This window comes from Schistocerca serialis, chromosome 6, assembly GCF_023864345.2.
Source record: "Schistocerca serialis cubense isolate TAMUIC-IGC-003099 chromosome 6, iqSchSeri2.2, whole genome shotgun sequence".
Lineage (NCBI taxonomy): Eukaryota > Metazoa > Arthropoda > Insecta > Orthoptera > Acrididae > Schistocerca > Schistocerca serialis.
This window is the reverse complement of record NC_064643.1, coordinates 647,767,778-647,795,292: the sequence shown is the minus strand read 5'-3', so window position 1 is coordinate 647,795,292 and position 27,515 is coordinate 647,767,778. Positions and strand designations below refer to the sequence as shown.

Genomic DNA, 27,515 nt, shown 5'->3' with positions numbered 1-27,515 from the left:
TTTCCATAAATTTCAGGGAGGGGGCCAATTCAGTCACATACCATATGTATGATAGATAGATAGATACTGCCTACAGGAAAATTAAAGAGACCTTTGGAGAAAGGAGAACCACTTGCATGAATATCAAGAGCTTTGATGGAAACCCAGTTCTAAGCAAAGAAGGGAAAGCAGAAAGGTGGAAGGAGTATATAGAGGGTCTATACAAGGGCGACGTACTTGAGGACAATATTATGGAAATGGAAGAGGATGTAGATGAAGATGAAATGGGAGATATGATACTGCATGAAGAGTTTGACAGAGCACTGAGAGACCTGAGTCGAAACAAGGCCCCGGGAGTAGACAACATTCCATTAGAACTACTGACAGCCTTGGGAGAGCCAGTCCTGACAAAACTCTACCATCTGGTGAGCAAGATGTATGAGAAAGGCGAAATACCCTCAGACTTCAAGAGGAATATAATAATTCCAATCCCAAAGAAAGCAGGTGTTGACAGATGTGAAAATTACCGAACTATCAGTTTAATAAGTCGAAGTAGAGAGGATATAAAATGTAGACTGGCAATGCCAAGGAAAGCGTTTCTGAAGAAGAAAAATTTGTTAACATAGAGTATAGATTTAAATGTCAGGAAGTCATTTCTGAAAGTATTTGTATGGAGTGTAGCCACATATGGAAGTGAAACGTGGATGATAAATAGTTTAGACAGGAAGAAAATAGAAGCTTTTGAAATGTGGTGCTACAGAAGAATGCTGAAGATCAGATGGGTAGATCACATAAATAATGAGGAGGTATTGAATAGGATTGGGGAGAAGAGGAGCTTGTGGCACAACTTGACTAGAAGAAGGGATCGGTTGGTAGGACATGTTCTGAGACATCGAGGGATCATCAATTTAGTATTGGAGGGCAGCGTGGAGGGTAAAAATGGTAGAGGGAGAGCAAGAGATGAATACACTAAGCAGATTCAGAAGGATGTAGGCTGCAGTAGGTACTGGGAGATGAAGCATCTTGCACAGGATAGAGTATAATGGAGAGCTGCATCAAACCAGTCTCAGGACTGAAGACAACAACAACAACAACAACAACAAAGCCTTGCAGACAAACAAAAATTACGCGAAGCGAAATGTGGTGTGAGGAGGGCTATGCGAGAGGCGTTCAATGAATTCGAAATTAAAGTTCTATGTAATGACTTGGCAGAAAATCCTAAGAAATTTTGCTCTTATGTCAAAGTGGTGGGTGGATCAAAACAAAATGTCCAGACACTCTGTGACCAAAATGGTACTGAAACAGAGGAAGACAGACTAAAGGCCGAAATACTAAATGTCTTTTTCCAAAGCTGTTTCACACAGGAAGACTTCACTGTAGTACCTTTTCTAGATTGTCGCACAGATGACAAAATGGTAGATATCGAAATAGACAACAGAGGGATAGAGAAACAATTAAAATCGCTCAAAAGAGGAAAGGCCGCTGGACCTGATGGGATACCAGTTCAATTTTACACAGAGTACGCGAAGGAACTTGCCCCCCTTCTTGCAGCGGTGTACCGTAGGTCTCTAGAAGAGCGTAGCGTTCCAAAGGAGTGGAAAAGGGCGCAGGTCATCCCCGTTTTCAAGAAGGGACGTCGAACAGATGTGCAGAACTATAGACCTATATCTCTAACGTCTATCAGTTGTAGAATTTTGGAACACGTATTGTGTTCGAGTATAATGACTTTTCTGGAGACTAGAAATCTACTCTGTAGGAATCAGCATGGGTTTCGAAAAAGACGGTCATGTGAAACCCAGCTCGCGCTATTCGTCCACGAGACTCAGAGGGCCAAGACACGGGTTCACTGGTAGATGCCGTGTTTCTTGACTTCCACAAGGCGTTCGATACAGTTCCCCACAGTTGTTTAATGAACAAAGTAAGAGCATATGGACTATCAGACCAATTGTGTGATTGGATTGAAGAGTTCCTAGATAACAGAATGCAGCATGTCATTCTCAATGGAGAGAAGTCTTGCGAAGGAAGAGTGATTTCAGGTGTGCCGCAGGGGAGTGTCATAGGACCGTTGCTATTCACAGTACACATAAATGACCTTGCGGATGACATCGGAAGTTCACTGAGGCTTTTTGCGGATGATGCTGTAGTATATCGAGAGGTTTTAACAATGGAAAATTGTATTGAAATGCAAGAGGATCTGCAACGAATTGAAGCATGGTGCAGGGAATGGCAATTCAATCTCAATGTAGAAAAGTGTAATGTGCTGCGAATATGTAGAAAGATAGATCCCTTATCATTTAGCTACAAAATAGCAGGTCAGCAACTGGAAGCAGTTAATTCCATAAATTATCTGGGAGTACGCATTAGGAGTGATTTAAAATGGAATGATCATACAAAGTTGATCGTCGGTAAAGCAGATGCCAGACTGAGATTCATTGGAAGAATCCTAAGGAAATGCAACCTGAAAACAAAGGAAGTGGGTTACAGTACACTTGTTCGCCCACTGCTTGAATACTGCTCAGCAGTGTGGGATCCGTACCAGATAGGGTTGATAGAAGAGATAGAGAAGATTCAACGGAGAGCAGCACGCTTCGTTACAGGATCATTTAGTAATTGCGAAAGTGTTATGGAGATGATAGATAAACTCCAGTGGAAGACTCTGTAGGAGAGATGCTCAGTAGCTCGGTACGGGCTTTTGTTGAAGTTTCGAGAACATACCTTGACCGAAGAGTCAAGCAGTATATTGCTCCCTCCTATGTATATCTGGCAAAGAGACCATGAGGATAAAATCAGAGATATTAGAGCCCACACAGAAGCATACCGACAATCCTTCTTTCCACGAACAATACGAGACTGGGATAGATGGGAGAACCGATAGAGGTACTCTGGGTACCCTCCGCCACACACCGTCAGGTGGCTTGCAGAGTATGGATGTAGATGTAGATGAACAACAACCATGTACACGTTTTGCAACCACTGTATGATACTCCTTGGCCATTGTGGTGCATTGAACGAGTTCCACTGGACCCATGGATGTCCACATGAATGTCACCCAGAGCCGCTGCTAGCTTGCCTCCATCCCACAGTACATGTTTCAAGGAGCTGTTCCCCTGGAAGATGACGCGACCTCCCATGAGCATGATGAAGAATATATTGAGATTCATCAGATCATGCGATGCTGTGCCACTGTGCCAATGTCTAGTGCTGATGGTCATGTGGCCATTTCAGTCATAGTTGCTGGTGTCATGATCTTAATATTGACACACTCATGGATTGTCGGCTGCGGAGGCCCATCGTTAGTAGTGTTCGGTGCACCTGGTGCTCAGACACTTTACACTTTTGTACTCCATCCAGAATTAAAGTTTGATGTTAGGTTCACCACAATTCACTGCCTGTCCTGTTTTACGTCTGCCCAGCGTATGATATCCGACGTCTGTAATGAGAAGTGGCTGCCCAATCCCCACGACATCTTGACATGGTTTCACCTAGGTTTCACAATGTGTTGAAGACACTCAGCTCAGCACTTCTCGAACACTTGACAAGTTGCATAGTTTTCCAAATGCTCATGCCGAGCCTCCGGACCATTACAGTCTACCTTCAGTCAGACTCAGATAGATCATGTGTTTTCCTCATCCTGCACATGGACAGCATGCTCACTGATACTACATCCACTGTGTCTGTGTCTGACTAGCAGTCATTCCTCGCCAGGTGACACTGCTATCGCCTGGACAGACTTATATTGATACATAGGTCAGTAGTCACAATGTCCTGGATGATCTGTGTAGTATTTCACTGTATAGTTTGTTTGTTTGTGTGTGTGAGGTATCTTCAACAGAATGACCTCCTCAATAGCATTCTGCACAGATTCCAAAAATATCGATCATGTGAAACCTAACTTGCACTTTTCTCACTTGACATACTGAAAGCTTTGGATCGAGGCAGTCAGGTGGGTGCAGTATTTCTTGATTTCGGAAAAGCATTTGACTCAGTATCACACCTATGTTTATTGTCAAAAGTACCATCATATAGGGTGTCAAGTGAAATTTGTGACTGGGTTGAAGACTTTTTGGTAGAGAGGACACAGCATGTTATCTTGGGCGGAGAGTCATCATCAGATGTAGCAGTAACTTTGAGAGTGCCCCAGGGAAGTGTGTTGTCTCTGTTGCTGTTCATGTTGTAATTAATGACCTTGAAGACAATTTTACTAGTAACCTCAGACTTTTTGCAGGTGATGTAGTTATCTACAATGGAGTACTATGGTAACTTGCTTTAAATTTTCAGAAATGTAAAATTATATACTTCACAAAACAAAAAAATGTAGTATTCTATGACTGTAATATCAATGAGTCACCGTTGAAATCGGCCAACTTGTACAAATACCTGGGTGTAAATATTTGTAGGGATATGAAATGAAATGATCACATATGCTCAGCTATGGGTAAAGCAGGTGCTAGACTTCAGTTTAGTGGTAGAATACTGGGGAACTTCATTCAGTCTACAAAGGAGATTGCTTATAAATCACTCGTGCAACTGGTTGTAGAATATTGCTGAAGGCTGTGGAACCCACACAGAGGCATTCAGAAAGTCATTCTTCCTGCACTCCATACATGAATGGAATGGGAAGAAATCCTAATAACTGGTAAATGGGACATACTCCTTGCCATGCACATCAGGGTAGTTTGCAGAGTACAGACGTAGAAGTAAATGTAGCATAGGATGTGCTCAGTGAAAACAAAAAAACCAGGGAAGTACATTTTCTATGTGTTGCTATCCAGTAGACTGCTTTATTGATAAGTACTGAAATGGGTGGCTTTTGTTTTAAAAACAAAATTTTAGTTCCAGAAGAAAGAAAGATGAAAGCTTAATGTCCCATTGAGGAACAGTTCAATAAGGATGTGGCACAAGCTCTGATAGCAAAGGATATGACAGGAAATCAGCCCTTGCCTTCTCAAAGTTATGACCTCTGAATATGTGTTAAATTTGTTGGGGAAATGAAAAAACATAATTTGGATAGCCCATACATATGTGAAACTCACTAAGAAAAACAGACTGGTAAATTTATGTTGAAAACACTTTTTTTTTTCAGAATTTGTAGAAGTTTTCTTAATATCATCTGTATGCTAATTTCTAGGGTTATAATAATACAATAATTATAGTACAGGTATTATCACTGAAGCTGTTTAGATATGATTCTGATGGAACTTGCATCAACTGGAGTATCACAAACTGTGTACAGTTGTTAATGTGGTAACCTTCACCTTTTAGTGTAACGTCAGTCATGATAATAGGGAGGAATTATGTGCTGAAATTCAGGAGACTAAGGAGGGTAACGTCATAGAGGAATTGCCTTTCATGTTGAACTGTACTTCAAGCTGTAGGGATAGGTGTATTTTCCCAGAACAGAAGATAGTTTCTCAATACGTCATTTAGTTTTATCTCACTGGATTCTGTCACAGGTGCTCGAGGACGCCTTACAAGTAAGCAGCAATCACTGACTGTACTTCTAAAAAAATCTGTGAATTATGCCTCCTTTATTGAATGTGATATTTATGATTCTTGTTTGGATTTGTCTCCTCTGCTTTAGTGGCTCTCAGCACACAAGTGCAGAATCACTTAGTCATTTCACCATATGCCCATTTGAAGGTGGAAGAGTTTTAAGCTGTGATTCAGTCATTCATTTCTGTGTCTGGTCAGTATTGTCAGAACACAGCAACTTTAGTGACTTCATTATTTACCTCAGTCAAGTCCTGTGTTGCGCAAGGTTGTTCCAGTAGAGAGCATATGAGCAAGTGATTGGATCTTGGGTTGTTCCACACTCATGGAACATGGCCCATCATCTGGAAGAATGCCCCATTTTTGCATGTTGTTGTTGCAGTGGGAGCATCCTCCCTAAGATGATTTAATGATGGGTAGGCCATTTCATTTCCTGGGGATCTCTCTTGTTTTGCAGGGATATCTGGCAGCAGTTTATTCTTCATCTGGTGATGTGATTAGAGTCTTGTTATTGAATCCAAACGATGAAGTTCTTTCTACATTTCACTCGACAAGCTGCAGCTTGATGATCATGCAGTGGCTGATGGGGGATCATTGATCTGTTTTGCCCTCCCTGCCTTGGTAGCAATAGCCCTTTTGACAGTGGGTGGAACTATTGCTGCTATCATGGAGAGTTTTTCAACTGGAGTTCACTAAAAACATCCTTGCAAGATTTGGGCAGTCTAATTTACTGTGGCGTCAACCTCCTTATTGTGAGTATATGCACTCCACAGAAGGGAAGTGAACTGTGCAGCTGACACACACAGAGAAAGAGCAGAAGTTCACGGGACATGAAAACTATATCTCCAGCTGGTGGCTGTGAGCTTCCTCAAAATATTTTCTTTGCACTGGCCTTCAGCCTGATGTTGTGGCAATGTTTCTTGACTTGCAGAGTACTGTCAAGAGAAACATCCAGATACACCAGTGTTGGACAATGTTGGAATCATTTGCTTTGCCACATTTTCCAGTTCATGCCAAGCTTCTCTATTCCGTAAGTGTAGTGTGCACACATTTTGGGATTTGGCTTTAGATGATTGACCTCATAGTAAAGACCAAGCAACCTAATGAAGTAGGCAACTTTTCTTCCACCTCTCCATATGTCTTCCCTTGGGCAGCCACTGCTGTGTTAACAGCATAGATGAAATGCCAGGAGTGTTCTGTAATGGGCTGATCATTATAGTAGATATTAAACAGCATGGGAACAAACAAACTGTATTTATGTCAGCCATTGTGTTTTATGAGCCCTTTGCTCTCCTTACCATGTAGAAAGTAGAATTCTCATGAGGGGTATTAGCTAGTAATCAGTGGTGAACTGTAAATATTCTTAAGAATTTTCTATGGGTGGTAATGTCTTAAGCAGCTGTTAAGTTGACAAAGGCAACTCCAGTAATATTACCCTGTTTGAAACCATCCTCAATGTGTTGTGAGAGGTTCAGTATCAGATTGTAGCATGATTTTCCAGACTGAAAACCAGCTTTCCTTCAATTATGCTGTTAATTCCATTAAGAATGAGATGTTCGAAGTCTGTGATACAGTGGCACAACAATGATAAGGCACAAAAGCTTTTAGGACCATTTGTCTCCTTACCATCCTAAATCAGTGCAGTCTCTCAACCTTTCCTGTAGAACATGGAATATAAAGCTTAGCTGTGCACTCATTTATCAGCTTAAGCAGCTGTTGCAGGATGGTCCACTGAACTTCTTCATCTGTTCTACTCAGAGGTGATGGATATCCGGAGCTTTATTCTGTTTCAAAGTGGAGATGGCAGACTCAGTTCATTCGAGGTGGAGGATAATCAGAGATAATGGTTCTCTCATCCTGGGATTTGTTCCAATTATTCACATGTACTCCAACCTCTAGTCTTGCCATATGTGAGTAATTGAGCTGCAGTTTGATGTGCTATTACTGTGGTGAAGTTTCTAGATTTTGATGGGTCACTGCTAAGATTTTTCGGGATATTGTTGGCCTACATACTATTTAATTTTACATCAAGATTCTGTACCAGTGAGATCCACTTAGTTGTTCAGTGTGATGGGATGTTTTGCAACAACTCCTCACCAGCCTGGATAGTGTCATCAGCAAATGGATCTGTCTCAAAAATATTGTTGTAGTAGTATATGAGCTGTTTGCTATCATCAGTCAGCTATTGTATATAGCGTGTTCTGCAAAATCTTGGGATGGTCCTTCTTAAAACACTGTTTATGTATCTAATGAGTGTCTCATACATCACAGGTTGCAGTGGGATCTTGGCAACTTCTATATCGAGTTCACTAATGAACTTTTCCCAGTTGACCTTCTGAAAATTAAAATTTTGCATGTAAGGCACCGCCTCTTGCTCTGTAGTGGCATTTGCTCTGCAGATCACAAGCCTACACTGGATAGAGGGGCTTAGCCATCACCTTCAACCAACTGCCAGCAGCTTTGTATGGTGCAAAAATGTTTTCTGCATTGTTGCTTGTAGCCTCTCTTTGACTGACCACTACTGAATAATGCTGGAAGCTTTAGGTTATGGATTAGTTGCAGATCATGAGTCTCTTCACAGGTTTCCAGTTTTCCCAAGGTATACTTTTACAATTTTATTCACCACGGGTGAAGTTTATGTCCTGGTAGCTGAAGTTTGTGGCTTCTTTATAAATGAACCATGGACCTTGCTGTTGGTGGGGAGGCTTGCGTGCCTCAGCGATACAGATAGCCGTACCGTAGGTACAACCACAATGGAGGGGTATCTGTTGAGAGGCCAGACAAATGTATGGTTCCTGAAGAGGGGCAGCAGCCTTTTCAGTAGTTGCAATGGCAACAGTCTGGATGATTGACTGATCTGGCCTTGTAACAATAACCAAAACGGCCTTGCTGTGCTGGTACTGCGAACGGCTGAAAGCAAGGGGAAACTACGGCCGTAATTTTTCCCGAGGGCATGCAGCTTTACTGTATGATTAAATTATGATGGCGTCCTCTTGGGTAAAATATTCTGGAGGTAAAATAGTCCCCCATTCAGATCTCCGGGCGGGGACTACTCAAGAGGATGTCGTTATCAGGAGAAAAAAAACTGGCGTTCTACGGATCGGAGCGTGGAATGTCAGATCCCTTAATCGGGCAGGTAGGTTAGAAAATTTAAAAAGGGAAATGGATAGGTTAAAGTTAGATATAGTGGGAATTAGTGAAGTTCGGTGGCAGGAGAAACAAGACTTCTGGTCAGGTGACTACAGGGTTATAAACACAAAATAAAATAGGGGTAATGCAGGAGTAGGTTTAATGATGAATAGGAAAATAGGAATGCGGGTAAGCTACCACAAACAGCATAGTGAACGCATTATTGTGGCCAAGATAGATACGAAGCCCACACCTACTACAGTAGTACATGTTTATATGCCAACTAGCTCTGCAGATGACGAAGAAATTGAAGAAATGTATGATGAAATAAAAGAAATTATTCAGGTAGTGAAGGGAGATGAAAATTTAATAGTCATGGGTGACTGGAATTCGAGTGCAGGAAAAGGGAGAGAAGGAAACGTAGTAGGTGGATGTGGATTGGGGGTAAGAAATGAAAGAGGAAGCCGCCTTGTAGAATTTTGCACAGAGCAGAACTTAATAATAGCTTACACTTGGTTTAAGAATCATGAAAGAAGCTTGTATACATGGAAGAATCCTGGAGATACTAAAAGGTATCAGATAGATTATATAATGGTAAGACACAGATTTAGGAACCAGGTTTTAAAATGTAAGACATTTCCAGGGGCAGATGTGGACTGTGACCACTATCTATTGGTTATAACCTGTAGATCAAAACTGAAGAAACTGCAAAAAGGTGGGAATTTAAGGAGATGGGACCTGGATAAACTGAAAGAACCAGAGGTTGTACAGAGTTTCAGGGAGAGCATAAGGGAACAATTGACAGGAATGGAGGAGAGAAATACAGTACAAGAACAATGGGTAGCTTTGAGGGATGAAGTAGTGAGGGCAGCAGAGGATCAAGTAGGTAAAAAGACGAGGGCTAGTAGAAATCCTTGGGTAACACAAGAAATATTGAATTTAATTGATGAAAGGAGAAAATATAAAAACGCAATAAATGAAGCAGGCAAAAAGGAATACAAACGTCTCAAAAATGAGATCGACAGGAAGTGCAAAATGGCTAAGCAGGGATGGCTAGAGGACAAATGTAAGGATGTAGAGGCTTATCTCACTAGGGGTAAGATAGATACTGCCTACAGGAAAATTAAAGAGACCTTTGGAGATAAGAGAACCACATGTATGAACATCAAGAGCTCAGATGGAAACCCAGTTCCAAGCAAAGAAGGGAAAGCAGAAAGGTGGAAGGAGTATATAGAGGATCTATACAAGGGCGATGTACTTGAGGACAATATTATGGAAATGGAAGAGGATGTAAATGAAGATGAAATGGGAGATACGATACTGCGTGAAGAGTTTGACAGAGCACTGAAAGACCTGAGTCGAAACAAAGCCCCCGGAGTAGACAACATTCCATTGGAACTACTGATGGCCTTGGGAGAGCCAGTCCTGACAAAACTCTACCTTCTGGTGAGCAAGATGTATGAAACATCCGAAATACCCTCAGACTTCAAGAAGAATATAATAATTCCAATCCCAAAGAAAGCAGGTGTTCACAGATGTGAAAATTACCGAACTATCAGTTTAATAAGCCACAGCTGCAAAATACTAACACGAATTCTTTACAGACGAACGGAAAAACTGATAGAAGCCAACCTCAGGGAAGATCAGTTTGTATTCCGTAGAAATGTTGGAACACGTGAGGCAATACTGCCCCTATGACTTATCTTAGAAGGAAGATTAAGGGAAGGCAAACCTACATTTCTAGCATTTGTAGACTTAAAGAAAGCTTCTGACAATGTTGATTGGAATACTCTCTTTCAAATTCTGAAGGTGGCAGGGGTAAAATACAGGGAGTGAAAGCCTATTTACAATTTGTACAGAAACCAGATGGCAGGTGTAAGAGTCGAGGTGCATGAAAGGGAAGCAGTGGTTGGGAAGGGAGTAAGACAGGGTTGTAGCCTCTCCCCGATGTTATTCAATCTGTATATTGAGCAAGCAGTGAAGGAAACAAAAGCAAAGTTCCGAGTAGGCATTAAAATCCATGGAGAAGAAATAAAAACTTTGAGGTTCGCCGATGACATTGTTATTCTTTCAGAGACAACAAAGGACTTGGAAGAGCAGTTGAACGGAATGGACAGTGTCTTGAAAGGAGGGTATAAGATGAACATCAACAAAAGCAAAACGAGGATAATGGAATGTAGTCAAATTAAGTCGGGTGATGCTGAGGGAATTAGATTAGGAAATGAGACACTTAAAGTAGTAAATGAGTTTTGCTATTTGGGGAGCAAAATAACTGATGATGGTCGAAGTAGAGAGGATATAAAATGTAGACTGGCAATGGCAAGGAAAGCGTTTCTGAAGAAGAAAAATTTGTTAACATAGAGTATAGATTTAAATGTCAGGAAGTCGTTTCTGAAAGTATTTGTATGGAGTGTAGCCACATATGGAATGAAACGTGGATGATAAATAGTTTAGACAAGAAGAAAATAGAAGCTTTTGAAATGTGGTGCTACAGAAGAATGCTGAAAATCAGATGTGTAGATCACATAACTAATGAGGAGGTATTGAATAAAATTGGGGAGAAGAGGAGCTTGTGGCACAACTTGACTAGAAGAAGGGATCGGTTGGTAGGACATGTTCTGAGACATTGAGGGATCACCAATTTAGTATTGGAGGGCAGCGTGGAGGGTAAAAATCGTAGAGGGAGACCAAGAGATGAATACACTAAGCAGATTCAGAAGGATGTAGGCTGCAGTAGGTACTGGGAGATGAAGAAGCTTGCACAGGATAGAGTAGCATGGAGAGCTGCATCAAACCAGTCTCAGGACTGAAGACAACAACAACAATATAAATGAAGTTGACACTGGAAGCTTCATATATAAAAGTTGCACAGAATACTGGCATACATACTGAAAGAATCTCGATCTTAGCCGTTTCAGTCATTGAGGTTGATGTGATAGCCAAGTTTGCTGTCCCTCAACATTTATTGAGATAACAAGTGGTTGTCAACAGTACTATTTAGATTATATTACTACTTCTGTGGTGATCAGTGTTAGAAGAATCAACCACTGCTAATAAGCAGTGTTGACCAGTCTTAATTGTACTGATTTTTCATGTTGTAATGTAAACAATCATCCCAGAGGCTGCCTCTGTGCACCCCCAAGCTGCGATAATTTTTTGAAACAGCAATTAATTGACAGATTTGCACGTTTCAAACTGGATGTATGTATACCCATAGGGGTGGTGCAGATGAATGAAGAGGTTCACAGCCCTACATCACTCTTTGCGAGACACATTGGGAAATGTATAAGGGTTCCATTCTATCATTCATAGTCATCATATATTCATTAAAAATTATTCCATTCCATTGTGGCAGTATGCTGCAGCAACCAGTATCAAATTATTTCAGAATAAAAACGGTCTTAGTGCAAAATTATTTAATGTCAATGACATGTTTTATCCTCTTAGGGAATCATCAGATTCTTTGTAAAAACAAGAAACCAATCAGTTAGTAACAAAAGAAGGAAGGGGCTTGGTCCTATCTTGCATGACTATGCAAGTAAAATGGACAAAAAGTAATTGAAAATCATGCAAAAGTGTCATAGCTGGATGTGAAACCCATCCGTCATATAGCCATATAAAAGGGAAAATGGATGCAACAGTAACTGGATGTGTAATCCATTTGTCATGAAAACACATAAAATGTATGGTGTACCTAGTCAAAAGAAAATAAAACTGCCAGTGTATCATCGAGAAGGTACAGGAAGGTGGTGGAATAATTTCACAGACTAATGCGTGTTACCTTGAACACACTAACTGACATCACCATAGTAGTGCATACAAAGTTTGAGCCACATGCAGCATAGTGTCCCTTTGGTGTGCACACAACTGCTACTGTGACTGATCAACATGCAAATACTGTGTTTAATGTGGCAAGAGGTGCCCAGGTAGCGTGCATGACTGGCATAGGGCACATTTACGAATTGTAAAAACTACATAAACCTAATAATTAAGATAATATAAGCAAACCATTGCAACCTCATGAAGCCGAAAGTATTTCAAGGTACTCCTATATAAAACAGAATAATTAAGTAAAATGAAGACATAAAATAGCAAGTCAGAATATGTCATTAAAACTGTCATACAGAGTAAAATAGCTAAATTTTAGAATAGTTGCACAGTGTATGTATACGATACCAACAATCCAAACATCAGGACATCAGGAATAAGGGCAGTCATGAGCATTGCAGACTATTGACAAAGACATATTTCTAATCATTAGAAGAAAAAGGTAAGTTAAAGAATATAAAAAAGTAGTCAACTATGATAAAATTAGGTCATTAATAAGCCCCCCTTCGAAATATAATACCCCTGATGTCATACACAACAAAACAAACAAGTTAAAAATTAGGTTGTCAACAAAATGAAAGGTATTGTAGCAGTATTGACATTAAAAAATTCTGCAATCAAGACTGTGAAATATATTCATTACATTGTAGGTTCAGCATTTCTGAATGATTTGCACTGATATAACTTCATGTCACTGGATTTTTATCAATTGCATTCTTAGAGACTCCATTCATTTAATTTCAGGGAGTTCAGTTCTGTTGGTATATAGCCTACAGCAGGGTAAGCCATAGTCCTCCATCAAATCTCTTACATATTTGTGTGTGTGTGTGTGTGTGTGTGTGTGTGTGTGTGTGTGTGTGTGTGTGTGTGTGTGTGTGAATGGGTGGTGGTGGGGGGGGGGGGGGGGGGGGGTAGTGGTGATCAGTCTTCTGACTTGTTAGATGACTTCCTCTCCTCTCCTGTATCGAATTCTTCTACATGCGTAATTTTCAAGCTGCTGTGAAGTGCATGGCTGAAGGTTTTTACCATTGTACCACATGGTAAGGTTCACATGTGCTCTTGGTGGAGGTGTACTGTTTAAAAGCCTATTTGCATACTATAATTACTCTAATCTTGTCTTCACAGTCCAAATGGGCCCACACTTGGGGGGCTGTAGTATATTCCTAAATCCTTCACTTACTACTGGTTCTTGAAACTTCGTAAGTAGACTTTTGAGGTATAATTTGTGTCCCTCTACAAGCATGTGCCAGTGCAGGATTTTCAAGATTTCCATGACACACTCCCATGAGTCATATAAAATTGTGGGTATTTTCGCGTCTTTCTTTCTGTATGTGCAGTATTGCTTATTAGTACTATTTAATATTTGATATTGAGGAATATTCTGAGATAAGATGGACAAGTATTTTGTAAGCAATCGTAGTTGTGAACAATCTGTATTTTACCAGTATCCTACCAATGAACCAAAGCCTGCAACCTACTTTAACTACAATTGAGCCTGTGTGATATTCAGTTTTGTATCTGCAAAAATTGCTTCACCCAGGTATTTGTACAAGTTGACTGATTCCAATCATGAATCATCATTTCTGTACATTTGAACCAAGTGGTCAATATTTTGACAACTTTAAAATAATGTTCTACTTCTGTTGACGACCCTCCATATGAAATATATGCTTTATTCTCCCTCCCAATTAAACCTCAATCCAGTAATAAATTTCATATGTAACTCCATTTGATTGTTGTCATGTTAATAAGAGTGTTGGTGTAATATTGTGTTGAATGAATGCTTTTCAAAGGTGAAGATACACTACTTCTACCCAACTGCCTAGATCCATGACTTTCAGTGTGTCATATGAGAAATTTGTAAGCCGGGTTTTGTACTGTCGATTTTTTCAAAATCCTTGCTGGTTGGCATGGAATAGGTAAATCTGTTTTGGGCAACTCCTCATGTTTGAGCTTAGAATATGTTCTAAGGTTCTACAACAGATGGTTATCACTGAAACCAGACAGCAGTTTCCTCCCTCTAGAGGGATCCTTCCTAACCACCCAGAATCCCAAATCCTTCACCCTGTTCAGATTCAGTGATGCTGTCTTCTAAATCTGGATCGAGAATGGGGACAGCCTCTTCACATTCCTCCAGAACCTTAACACATTCTCTCCCATTTGCTTCACCTAGTTGTCCTCAACCCAGCAAGCTACTTTCCTCAGTGTTGATCTCCACCTCAAGGATGGCTACTTCAGAACCTCTGTCCATATCAAACCTGTCAACCACCAGCAATACTGTTGACAGATGCCAGGCATTCCAAACAAAGGAGTCTGTTCCATACAGCCTAGCCACCCATAACTGTCACATCTGCAGTGAGAGCAGTCCCCCTCCAAATATTTCAAGAGTCTCGCTGAGGACTTCACAAGCCAAAATTACTCACTCAACCTTGTTCAGAAACAGATCTCCCATGCCTTGTTTCTCCAGTCACCTACCATCTCCCACATATCCACGATCTGGCCACAAATGACCACTCCCCTTCTGACCCAGTACCACATTATACAGGATCAACTGAATCACGTGGAGGGTACAAATAGTACTCAAACTCTTGTCTAACAAAGAGATAGAGGGGCTGGCCAGTACATACCTCAGCTCAGTACAGCTGATAGATACACATAAAACAGAACTGAAAATTTACGTTCCTAGCTTTCGGAACAAATGTTCCTTCATCGGGGAGGAGAGAGGGGAAAGAAAGGGAAGAAGGTAAAGGAGATTCAGTTACTCACAACCCAGGTTATGAAGCAACAGGGAAAGGAAAATAGGTAGGGTAGCAAGGATGGAGGCATGGTTGTCAGAGGGAAGCCAAAGATATTCTACTGTAAGTACTGTGCCAGCTTCAAACCAAAGAGGATGCATACAGAAGTAAAGAGGTATATAGTATAAAGATAAACACAACTATGTAGGATGAAAAGATGCGTGAATGGCTAAAGAGGAAAGGGAAAGAGGATAAGACCGAAGAGTAAATGGGAGTGAGGTTGTTTAACGTAGGTTCAGTCCAGGGGGATGGCGGGATGAAAGGATGTGTTGGAGTGCAAGTTCCCATCTCCGCAGTTCAGAGGGACTGGTGTTGGGTGGGAGAAGCCAAATTGCACATACGGTGTAGCAGGTTCCTAGGTCCCTAGAATTATGCCGGAGGGCATGCTCCGCCACTGGGTATTGGGCATCTCCTAGGCGGACAGTTCATCTGTGTCTGTTCATGCGCTCAGCCAGTTTAGTTGTTGTCATGGCGATGTAAAAGGCTGTGCAGTGCAGGCATGTCAGTTGATAAATGACATGTGTAGTTTCACATGTGGCCCTGCCTTGAATTGTGTATGTTTTACCAGCAGCGGGGCTGGAGTAGGTGGTTGTGGCGGGATGCATGGGGCAGGTTTTGCAGCGGGGTCGGTTACAGGGGTAGGAACCGCTGGGTAGAGAAGGTAGTCTGGGAATATTGTAGGGTTTAACAAGGATGTTACAGAGGTTAGGGGGGCGACGAAGGGCAACTCTGGGTGGTGTGGGGAGAATTTTGTCAAGGGATGATCTCATTTCAGGGGTTTACTTGAGAAAGTCATATACCTGGCGGAGTAATTTGTTGATGTTTTCGAGGCCGGGATAATATTGGGTGACAAGGGGGTGCTTCTCTGTGGTCTGGGGGTAGGAACATTGTTGTTGGACGGGGAGGAATGTATTGCTCGGGAAATCTGTTTGTGGACAAGGTCTGCAGGATAGTTGTGGGAGAGGAAAGCACTGGTAAGGTTATTGGTGTAATTGTTGAGGGATTCGTGACTGGAGCAGATACGTTTGCCACGAATACCTAGGCTGTAGGGAAGGGAGCGTTTGATGTGGAAAGGATGGCAGCTATCAAAGTGAAGGTACTGTTGTTTGTTTGTGGGTTTGATATGGACAGAGGTGTGGATGTGAGCTTCAACAAGATGAAGGTCAACATCCAGGAAGGTGGCTTGGGCTTTGGAGAAGGTCCAGGTGAAATTCAGATTCGAAAAGGAGTTGAGGTTATGGAGGAAATTAAGGAGTGTTTCTTCACCATGAGTCCAGACCACAAAGATGTCATCTATAAACCTATACCAGGCCAGGGGAAGCAGCTGTTGGGTCTTCAGGAAAGCCTCCTCCATGCAGCCCATGAAGAGGTTGGCATAGGACGGAGCCATCCTGGTTCCCATGGCCGTTCCCCTGATTTGTTTGTAGGTCTGGCCTTCAAAAGTGAAGTAATTATGGGTGAGGATGAAGTTGGTAAGTGTGATAAGGAACGAGGTTTTTGGAAGATCTTCGGGTGGGTGTTGGGAGAGGCAGTGCTCAAGGGCAGAGAGACCATGGGTATGTGGGATGTTTGTGTAAAGGGATGTAGTATCTATGGTGACAAGAAAGGTTTCAGGTGGGAGAGGGGTGGGAATGGATTTGAGACGTTCTAGGAAGATTTAAGATAATGGAAATGAGATGGGTGGGACATGTAGCCAGGTGACTAGATAGAAGACAGACCAAGAAAATTTTTGTTTAATTCCAGGAGATAAGAAAAGACCAAGACGACAACCTGATGCAAACTGAGTTAATGACGTTAGAAAACATGCAGGAAGAACATGGGTGTGTAGAGTAAAAGATCATAATGTGCGAAAGAGTCTCTTGAGAAGATCTCCATTCAGCGACATATGTAAAATGGCTGATGATGACACTGATGAGTACGATCTTGAGACTACAGATGTTAATGATTGTGTATTTAATACTGATGCAGCATAATAATCTAGGATGAATGAAAACTGAGGAAAACTAGAGATGTTAAGCACGGGAAACGTGGCATTCCTTGTCACCCCAGTGGGTGCAATTTCTGTCTGTGTTCTTTCATGACTATTGTATAGTGTGTAAAATTTTTTCCAGTAATTTACATCAGAAAAAAACAGTGCTCAATAAGGAGAAGTGGCTGTCAACAATAAATAAGTGTGCTGAATAGTCTCTTATGATGCGTGTAGTTCCCAGTGTAATCTGTGTACTCAAATTATTTGGAGCTTTGTGGCTCTAGCTAATAAATCTCTGTTTCCAACTGTGCAATGCCTCGGGTGATAAGGCTATTAAATTTGAAACCAGAAACTTTGGTCAGTAATTCTTTGCTTGCTGTACTGAGTCATTTAACTGAACAGAAGTTGTTAACTGCCTATAAATTTGATCTTCGTAAAACATCCTCCACAGAGAAAGCAATGTAAGACCTCAAACATGAAGTGCTGGCAGAGCTAAATAATAAAAACTGTAGTGTTGGTATATTTTGTGCCCTTGCCAAAGCGTTATATTGTGTGAATCACAAAATTCTGCTTGACAAACTGAAGTGTTGTGGCATTAATTGCATAGCACCCATCATGTATGGATAATAGAAGGCAGAAGGCCTCACTGACAGACTATCAAGGAATGAAACTGATGTGAGAATGGGATAACATTTAGTTGTCTGCCTGTGTGCTGTGCACTCAAGTTTAATGAGCTACTGTTCATAAAACAGTTTGTGCTTGTCGTTTTGCATTGTTTGTCACTATCAGCTTCAGTGTCATCTAAAAGTCACCGGAGTCAAATGAAAATTTTAAAAGCGTAATTAAAAATCAAAATTTTGCACCATTGTTCTGTGAGTTGGCAGTACCGTTACCAGTGATACAAGGAATGCTCTACACGCAGCAGACTACTACAGACCGGGGAAACACTGCCTCAATACCGGTTCAAAATAGCTGACCTACCTGCGACATGCATCAAGGAAGAACAGCATTCGAACCTATTGAAATCCATCGGTGAATGAAGGTCCAATATGGTGATGCACATTTATTACTGCAGCAAGTGGATGAGTGGAGAAGAATGTTCAGAAGTGGTGTGACTTCCGTGACAGATGTTCAGTACCCAGGTCGGGCAAACTGCATTGAGACAACAGGATCTAATGCAGCATTTGAAGTGATTGTGATGGAAAATCACCATGCAACCATGGATGAAATAACCACAAATGTGAACATTATGTGTGGTTCAGCACATCAGGTCATTCGTGAAGTGTTCAAGTTTCACAAAGTGTATGTAAGATGGGTACTGCAGCAGCTCATTCGAGAACTGAAACGGCAACATGTTGATGTCTGGGAAGAGTTTTTGCAGCGTTTTGAAGCAGGTGATGGCTTGTTTGCAAGAACTGTTACAAGCAATGAAACCTGTGTACTATCACCAACCCGAAACAATGAGAGCAAGCCAGGAATGGTGTCATTCCTTATCACCAAGACACAAGAAGTTCTGGCTGTAGCTATCTGCAGGGGTGGTTTTGTTGACTCTCTTTTGGGATGAAAGGTGTATTGTCTTAGAACGCCATTACCAGTGTGTTATATTCCAATATGTTAAAAAGTCTGCTTCGGCCCGGAATAAAATCAAACTGACATGGACTTCGGATTACAGATGTCATTTTGCAACACGACATTGCTCAACTTCGTGCTATCTATGCAACACCTGCAACCGTCGATGACCTGCACTTTGGTACTCTGTATTCACTAGATCTCACACCAAGTGATTGTCACATGTTTGGACCACTCAAAGAGCGATGGAAGGAAATAAATTTCATCCCAATGAAGAAGTGCAGCAGATGGTGCATACTTGGCTGCGCACAAAACCAAAAGAATTTCCTCCCTCCCTCCCTCCCTCCCTCCCTCCTCCAACGAATCTGTGCGCTTCCTGTGTGTTGCAGGAAGTGTGTTGAACAACAGAAAGACTGTTGAAAAATGATTCACTTGTCTTCCAATTTTGTTCAATAAAAAATGTAAAAAATACTTAAGGTCTTCATTTAACCTCCCTCTTATTTTGAGTGTATCGTAGTTTTAGTAGTATGGATTTGTGCCACCTGAAATGACACATTCAGGCCATTTGAAAGTTGTAGACCAACCAGCTGGTAGACATCAGGGTTTGTTTTCATCTGTATTGTTTACCTTTTGTTTTCATTTGAATTGTATTAATAGGATGGATAGGTAGCATGCACGCTATGTATGGATCCAGAAGGAGATGGCCATAGTTCGCAAATAGCTGAAGATGCTGTTGGTGACTGTCAGCTCTCTGCAAGCTGTTGCTTCAGGGTGTAATAGCATCTGAGGAACTGGAACATCAAATGGGACACCTCAGGTGTTACCCATTTCAGCCGCAGGCTCAGCTGCTGAGGCACTTTCCAGCATTTCCAACATTTGGCAACGTTGCTTGCCATAGAGTGAATGATAGGTTATAGTGCTTTTGTGTTGCTCATGGTGGAGAGTCAGTGCATGAACTGGCCAACTGGCTTCACTCATTCACCCTGTGAGTGGACAAGTGGCTACACTTCAGCAAGATCTGAGCAGGCATGTGGGAGGGGGAGGGGGGTTGTTAGTTATCGGGAACTCCCAATGTTAAGCAAGTTATGGAACTCCTTAGGGAAATAGTGTCCAGGATTGGAAAGAATTCCATTGTATGCTCATATGTCTGCCAGGTGGCCTCATCTGAGATGCAGAGGTAGCCCCCCTATTTGGAGTGTGGGGTTCAGTGATGGCTCACATTGTGGTTAGTGATCCCTGTCGCTTTGGTTCTGAGATCATCCTCAGTTTTTATGGACAACTGGGGAGGTGATGAAGACTGCTGGCCTTGCTCACAGAATGTGAACAGAGTTTACAATATGCAGTATAGTACCCGGAACTGATTCGGTCCTTTGGTTTGGAGCTGACTGGAGAGACTGAGCCAGAGGCTCCATCGATTCGTTGTCAGTCTTGGCTGCAGATTTCTGGGCCTACATGATGGGATAGAGCACTGAAGGACTCCTTTTGATAGGTCAGTGGTGCACTACACTGAAGAAGCAGCTATTCGGTTAGCAGCGTATTTGGGCAGTGCAATTATGGGCTTTTTAGGCTAGACAGTTTGAGGTCATCTGTTGAACACTCTCCAATTGATACACAGAGAATGAAATCAGATCTCGTACAAAGTAAAGACACTATGAATGTTAAAATTTTGGCAATAAATTGTTGAAGCATTTGTAATAAAGTCCTGAATTTACAACTGCTCAGGAAACCTATCATATTCAGTTATACTAGAGTGAGTCAGATATAAGCCAGATTTTTTTTTATATGACTGTATTTAACCTTCAGAAAAATTCATACACAGGAACTTATTTTTCTATATAGTCTCCTGCATGGGAAACACATTTTTCCCATGGATAAACAATTTCTTGATCCTGTTTTTGTGAACTGAATGTGGCTGTGACAGCAGCCTGTTGCACACAAACACTTTAATAACATCATGAAATCTATGTCCTCCAAGTGCTTCCTTTAGAGGTTCAAACAAATGAAAATTGTGGGGTGATAAGCCTGGGCTACAGGTAGGATGTTTTAGTGAGGTCCAGAACAATTCTTGAAAATTTTGTGCTCTGCAGTGAAAAGAGGCATCCATCATGTGAAAACTTTTCAAAATCCAAGATTATCAGTAATGATTGCCTGAGCACTACCATAGCTTATGGTACCTCAGTAGCAATTTCAGCAACTGTTATTCAGCAATTATCTTCAGTAAGCTGGCTCACAGCATGAATATTCTCCTCAGTCCTGCTGATCCTCAGACTCCGTCAGCAAGTTGAAGTCACAAGAGTTTTTTTTCCTCAGAAAAACTGTTTGTGCCATCCGTACACTTGAGTCTTTCTCAGGGTGTTACTCCCAAACTGTGCTACAAGCCTTTTCTAAATTTCAGGTGCTTTTTATGCATGAAACTTAATTAAATAATATGTTGTGCAGCAAGTGATGCTACCTCTTGCTCTGACACTGTGCTTCTGTCTAAAGAAATGTTATGAAAATGTTTTAGCTGCGTAGGACAATCACTGGGAACAAAAGCAACAGTGAACAGAGATCATACTGCTCTCCAATTACGACAAAACATGTGAAACAAAAAGTCCAGTTTATATTTGGTTCACCCTTGTGCTTGGAACTGAAAGTGGTTGAAACCTGAAGTACAAAGGTCTGAAATATTTAATGAAGGATGGAAAGTACATTCGAAAGATGAGTTAAACACAGATGGGCGAGTGTTTTTTTCCTATTGACGAAAATATTGTGTCTGTTGAAGTCAAAATAGGGCCAGATTGTAAATTTATCGGGATGCGCCTAACTGACCTAGGTGAACTCAAGTTAATCAGTTACAGAATCATTCAAAGAAAGTCTACACTCAGTTGTGCAGAAGCACCCCAGCCATGCAATATTATTTGGCTGGCAACATTAACCTATCAAGTATAGACTAGGACATCTATGGATTCATTAGAGGTGGTACAGTTAATCTTGTGAAGTAGACCTGAACACATTTTCTAAGAACTAACTTAAGCTACCAAAATATTTAGACCTTGTAGCTACAAACATGTCTGACCATAGCCAACCATGTTAGTACAGAGACAGGGACTAGTGATCATGATGTCATCATAGAGATGTCTGTTACTAACATTAATAAATCCATGAAGAAGGCTAGGAAAGTTTTTATGCTGGAAAGAGTAGATAAGCAGTTATTAGCATCCTACTTAGGCAATCATCTAGTTCCATTATGACAGATGTAGAGGAATTTATGCAAAAGTTTAAACTGATTGTAAATTGTGCTCCGGAGAAGACTGTGCCAATTAATTGTGTTAAGGATGGAAAAGACCTATCGTGGTTTAATAACAAAATTCATGAAATGCTGAGGAAGCAGACGTTGTTGCACATTTAGTTCAAAATGCAGAAATTCCGACGAACAAAAGTTGGTAGAGATTTGTTCATAAATAAACAGATCAATGTGCGAAGCACACTACTACCTCCACCACCATACACGAGTGGAAGATCTTGCTGAGAACCTGAGAAAATTCTGGCCCGTCGTAAAACCTCTGAGCAGTCTCAAGGCTTCTAATCAATCAGTTATCAGACTGTCTGCTGTGGCAACAGAAGACAGTAAAAGGGATGAAGTTTTCAGTTTTGCATTTTAAAAAATCAATTCATGCAACAGCAAGAGAATTGTACAGTCATACCATTGTTTAACTGTTGCACAGACTCCTGTATGTGGGATACAGAAATAGGCAACCTTGGTGTTGAGAAGCAGCTGAGAGGTGGAAACAAATATTTCGTCAAGTCAAAATGGAATCTGAATTCGGTTTTACAGAGAGGACTTTTCAGATTTTTCTCTCTTCTTGCCTTTTATTTGTAATGAATAATATTTTGTTCCAAAGCCCCCAAGTGAATGGAAAGGAACACAGGTGTGTCCTGGTGAAAGAAGGGTAAAAGAGCAGACCCGCAAAATTACAGACCAGTATAATTAACATCAGTTTGCTGCAGAATTGTTAGACATGTCCTAAATTTGAATATAATTTCCTTTGCACAGAGAAGCTTCCATCCATAAATCTGCATGGATTGGGAAAGCATCACTCGTGGGGAAACTTGGTTTGCCATATGATGTCCTGCAAATCGTAGACAAAGGGCAAGAAGCAGTTTCCATATTCCTAGATTTCCAGAAAGAATTTGACACAGTGCCTCATTACAGACTCTTAACGAAGCTCAGAGTTTAAGGAATAGGATTCCAGAAATGTGAGTGGCTTGAAGACTTCTTAAGCAACAAAAACTAGTATGTTGTCTTAGATGGCAAGTGTTCATCAGGGATGAGTGTGTCATCGAGAGTACCCCAAACAAACGTGATAGGATCACTTGTTTATTATATACATAAATTATCTGATATACTGAGTAAGCAGCAATCTGTGACTGTTCGCTGATGACACTGTAGTGTATGGGAAATTATCATCATGGTGCGACTGTAGGAGGATACATGATGACTTAAGACAGAATTTATATTTGATGTGATGAATGGCAGCTTGCTCTAAATGTAGAAAAATGTAAGTTAATTGAGGTGAGTAGCAAAAATAAACCTTTAATTTTCAAATATATTATCAGTGGTGTGGTCCTTTACTCAGTCACAGAAATTAAATATCTAAGTGTAATCAATTAAAACCTACTCGGTTTACAAGCCACATCATTTTGAATAAAACACTCGAGCTTTCGAAGGCTGTCTCTGCTATCATCATCAGGAGTTGAAATCACTGACCGTCATGATGGGCATGGTGTTCTGTGTACATAGAAGTAATGGCAACGTCTGGAACCTTCCAGATAGGGCCAGAGTAGAACATGTGCGGAAGGCAAGTTGGGCAGCTCCTAGCAGCTCTGCCGTACCACGGAATTGAATGACATTCCTTGTCCATGTGGCTGGTGCCACATTGGAACATGCCACTCCCATGTCCCTACAACATCAAGTGTTTATCTTTGCTGTTGCTCAATGTCCAAAGCCGGACCCCATGCCCTGCTAAGTGTGTCACCCTGGTCTCTGTTAAAATTGTTGCTGTTTATTCTGACTTTGGCTGCTTCTTTGATAAAAGACTACCACTGCAATGTTGTTTGAGCCAAAACTCTCATTTATTCAAACTTAGTTTTATGCCTGTTTTCTAGGCAATGTTCAGCCATGGCCAACTTCTCAAGTTCCCTTTGTTTGATATTTTATGAGTAGAATGCTCTGCACAACACTTAGCAACATTGTGAATGGTTTGACCTATGTAAATGCCACCACATTCACACAGAACACCATACGTGCCAGAAATTCAGAGTCCTGTGTTATCTTTAACGAGGCCTAATGTACCCCTTATCTTCCAGGCAGACCGGAACACTGGTTTCAGTCCATGCCTCTTCTGCACATGCCCTGTCTTGCCAATAGTGAATCAGCGGAAGAGGCCAAGCTGGCTGCATTTCTTCCATGCCATGGAACTCTCATTAGTAACTTGTTCTACTTATTATCAGACTATCTAGATTAAGGAATAGAAAAGTTCTGCTAACTACATAGTAGGTAGGAGTGTTTGCTGTAAAGCTGTGTGACAAGTAGTAATGTACTGTAAATAGGATTCAGCATTGACAGACATAGGTAAACATTTTCTTGAAAAAATACCATTGTAAATATTAATCTAACAGTAGGATACACAAAGCTGCCACTTAGTGTAGTTAAGGCTGCAGTAGTTTCTTTCAAAGTGATAGCTTTCTTTCAGGTTTACTTGACTGAATTTAGCTGGCATAAACACGAATAACATTAAGTAGTAAGCCCTAGAGTGGTAGATTACTGTCAATACAGGTAAGTTTCCATGATTACTTTGTCTGTTTTTTATGTATACTATGACTTGTTCCACATTCCTGAGGGCTCTCCTGGGAACTACAAAATATGATGGATGGATGGATGGATGAATTAATTAATTAATTTCTAAATTGGTTGTAGCTTATGCTCATAAATATGGTTCCATACAATTAAATATTAAATCATGTAATGTGTCTTATCTCCTAGGTTGCAAGAAAAAGAGTACATGCAGATTGTAAACATATACAAGAAAGATCGTTCGGCTCAGACATTTTTATCAGCTTACAATTACGATGATATTGCAGTTGCTGTATTAAACAGAAATTCTACAAGTGTATGGGGAATTTCGCCTCCAGATCAGCAGCGACTTATTGATGAAGTTTCAGAAGGTGAGCTTCAGACTTTTTTCCAATATATCTGCAGTTTTCATTTTAAAATTGTTGTCATGATATTTGATTACTTACATGTAATTTATAGGTCATTGCTCAACAAATTATTTATTTGTCTTTGTGGCATGTGACTGTTTTCACTTAAATGTTGCTAGTAGAAAGCTTAAGAAGTTTTGGAACTGAGAGTCCTTCATGAGTCATTCGGAAATAAGGTGGTGAGATTTGGTTAAATTCCCAGTTCATTGTTAAGTTTTAATATGTCAGTGAGTTTAATCTCTTAATAGTTGTTTGTAAGATTTCTGTGAATTTATTTGGACGCGCACTGTAAATATGGTGAGGTGATGTCCTTAGTAAAATATAGATAACGGAAGGAATGAAGGTAGCAACTCAGTGTATAGCTGATGCATCAAATTATCGATAAGTGTATAAATGAGACCAAGAATGTTGCAGACCTTTCTTAAAAATTATTCTACACAGTTAACAGGATACACATACACATACATACATACACACATACACACTCACATCTGCACGGCTAGGTTTTTCTGACATTGCAGTTTCACTAGGGTGACAGGTATGACAGGTGAAATGGGTGAGGGGAGAAAATAATTGCAGATCAGGAGGGAGTGCTGGGGTAGGTGTACAACAGCTCAAAGAAAGCAGCGGCAACTGCAGAGGACAGGAATGTGATACCTGCAGAGTCACTTTTGTGAATTGTTGGTATTGTGCACAATGAAATGGAGGAGCGAACTGGCATTGGAAAATATAATAAAGGAAGGAGGAGACTGTGGAGAGGAGGGTGTGGTTGAAGGATGAGTCAAGTAAGCAAGTAAGGGTCATGAGATCAGGCATGGAAATGGGTGTGGGAGATGTGGTAGCAGAGATAGAGAGGCCAGGAAGATTGCAGGATTGTTTGATGTTTTGTGAGGAAAATTCCCATCTATACTTCAGAGAAGCTGATGTTAGGGTGGGAGACGTAGATCTAAATGGCATAGATTGCGAAGCACCCAATGAGATCAGCATGATGTGCTCAGAGCAGCACATTCTGCCACTTGGTCATAGTTTGGAATTGCTCATTTATTTGGGTGGCATTATAGGATAGACTAGAATGTTTTTTTTAGATTGGATGGGCAATAGAATACCATTTTGGGAGGGGTGAGAAGGCTTTTATGTAGAGTATTCCTCATTTTCAGATGCAATTATACATAGTCAAAGTCCTGACAAAAGGTACGGCTGTTCCAGGCCAGGGTGATGAGGAGGGTGGACCTTTGCAGCTAGTTTGATTTATTAATACAGATCACAATTTTATACAAACAGTTTTCATATAGTCATCATTTCATAGAGAAAATATATTATCTTTGACGTGTTTCACCTGCTAGTGTATCACCAAGTTCAAGATACATGTAACATGCAAAAAAAAAAAAAAACAACTTTAAATGCAAACATTTTGGCTTAGGCTTTGCCTTGAGTGCTACTGATATCAAGTGAAACAACAAGCTTACTGTTACCAGTCACTATTAATTTAGTTCTGCAATGCACTTCAAAGATTTAAAACTCCATCACCAGGTGGATTTATGTTAATTAGTTATGTTTCCATGAATTTCCCATATGAACAATGGAATGGTCCTACTCACAAAAATGCCATCAGTTTTGTACCCTCCTTCAGCTTGAGAGTATATATATCAGTTTATATTACAAATTGTATTTTATCTGCATATTATTTTAAAGCAGTATCAATTAGTATTTCAACCTATACCTACTTACAACATATAACAGTTGTAATCTTAACAACACGCAGCTCTGGCATAACTCGCAAAACTCAACAGATCTACCCAAAAGCCAACAGTTTGTACCCCATGTCGGCCTGATAATACGTAATTTGTATCTGTTTATATTATTAAGAGTTTATTTACCTGACTATCCTTAATTCCTCATCATTGTATTATTTCAACATTTACTTATACAATGTAATAGATGTAAGTCTAACAGACCCACAGCTTTGGCACAACCAGAGCTTTGCGCTCCTTCTATCACTCCTTTCATCCTCTCTCTCTGAATCCCAACGTAAATTGTTAAACGTGTAACTTTATCACTGTGGACAGCAGAATTATTACACTTAATGTTTTCAATATGTCACCTGATTACATAAATGAGTACAAAGTTTATATAGCTTAAGCTTCACAGAAAAGGATTCATGTACCAATTGAAATATTTATTCAAATATATCTATTCATCTACTCAACCAAAGATCTCCACAATACTTTAAGACTTACTCTGAAATAATGGTTTTGTTTTGTTATATGTTCTTTGTATAATATTTCTGTTTTTCATATGTTCTTAACATCTCTCAGCTTTTAGACTCTGTCTTTGTTTACAAACTGTGTCAGTTTTCATGTGATGTATTACGACAGAGAAATGAGTGTGACCACTGGAGGCATTCTATTTTAGTTATTTTATTTGCACATTTGCAGTCAAATAATTCCATATAGCCGTGTTCTGAAATAGTGTTTTTGTTTTTGTCTACTAGACAGTGCCAAAGGTTTACAAAA

At 40.5% G+C, this 27,515-nt stretch overlaps 1 protein-coding gene across 1 annotated transcript in view; it reads left to right on the top strand.

Moving 5' to 3' along the window:
* The window catches only part of LOC126485089 (piezo-type mechanosensitive ion channel component), a 699,946-nt gene that overhangs the window by 648,923 nt on the left and 23,508 nt on the right, over positions 1-27,515 (top strand). Inside the window, exon 43 of the mRNA XM_050108694.1 lies at positions 24,785-24,966. Within this exon, the coding sequence (XP_049964651.1) occupies positions 24,785-24,966 (182 nt within the window). The remainder of the gene's footprint in view (positions 1-24,784; positions 24,967-27,515) is intronic.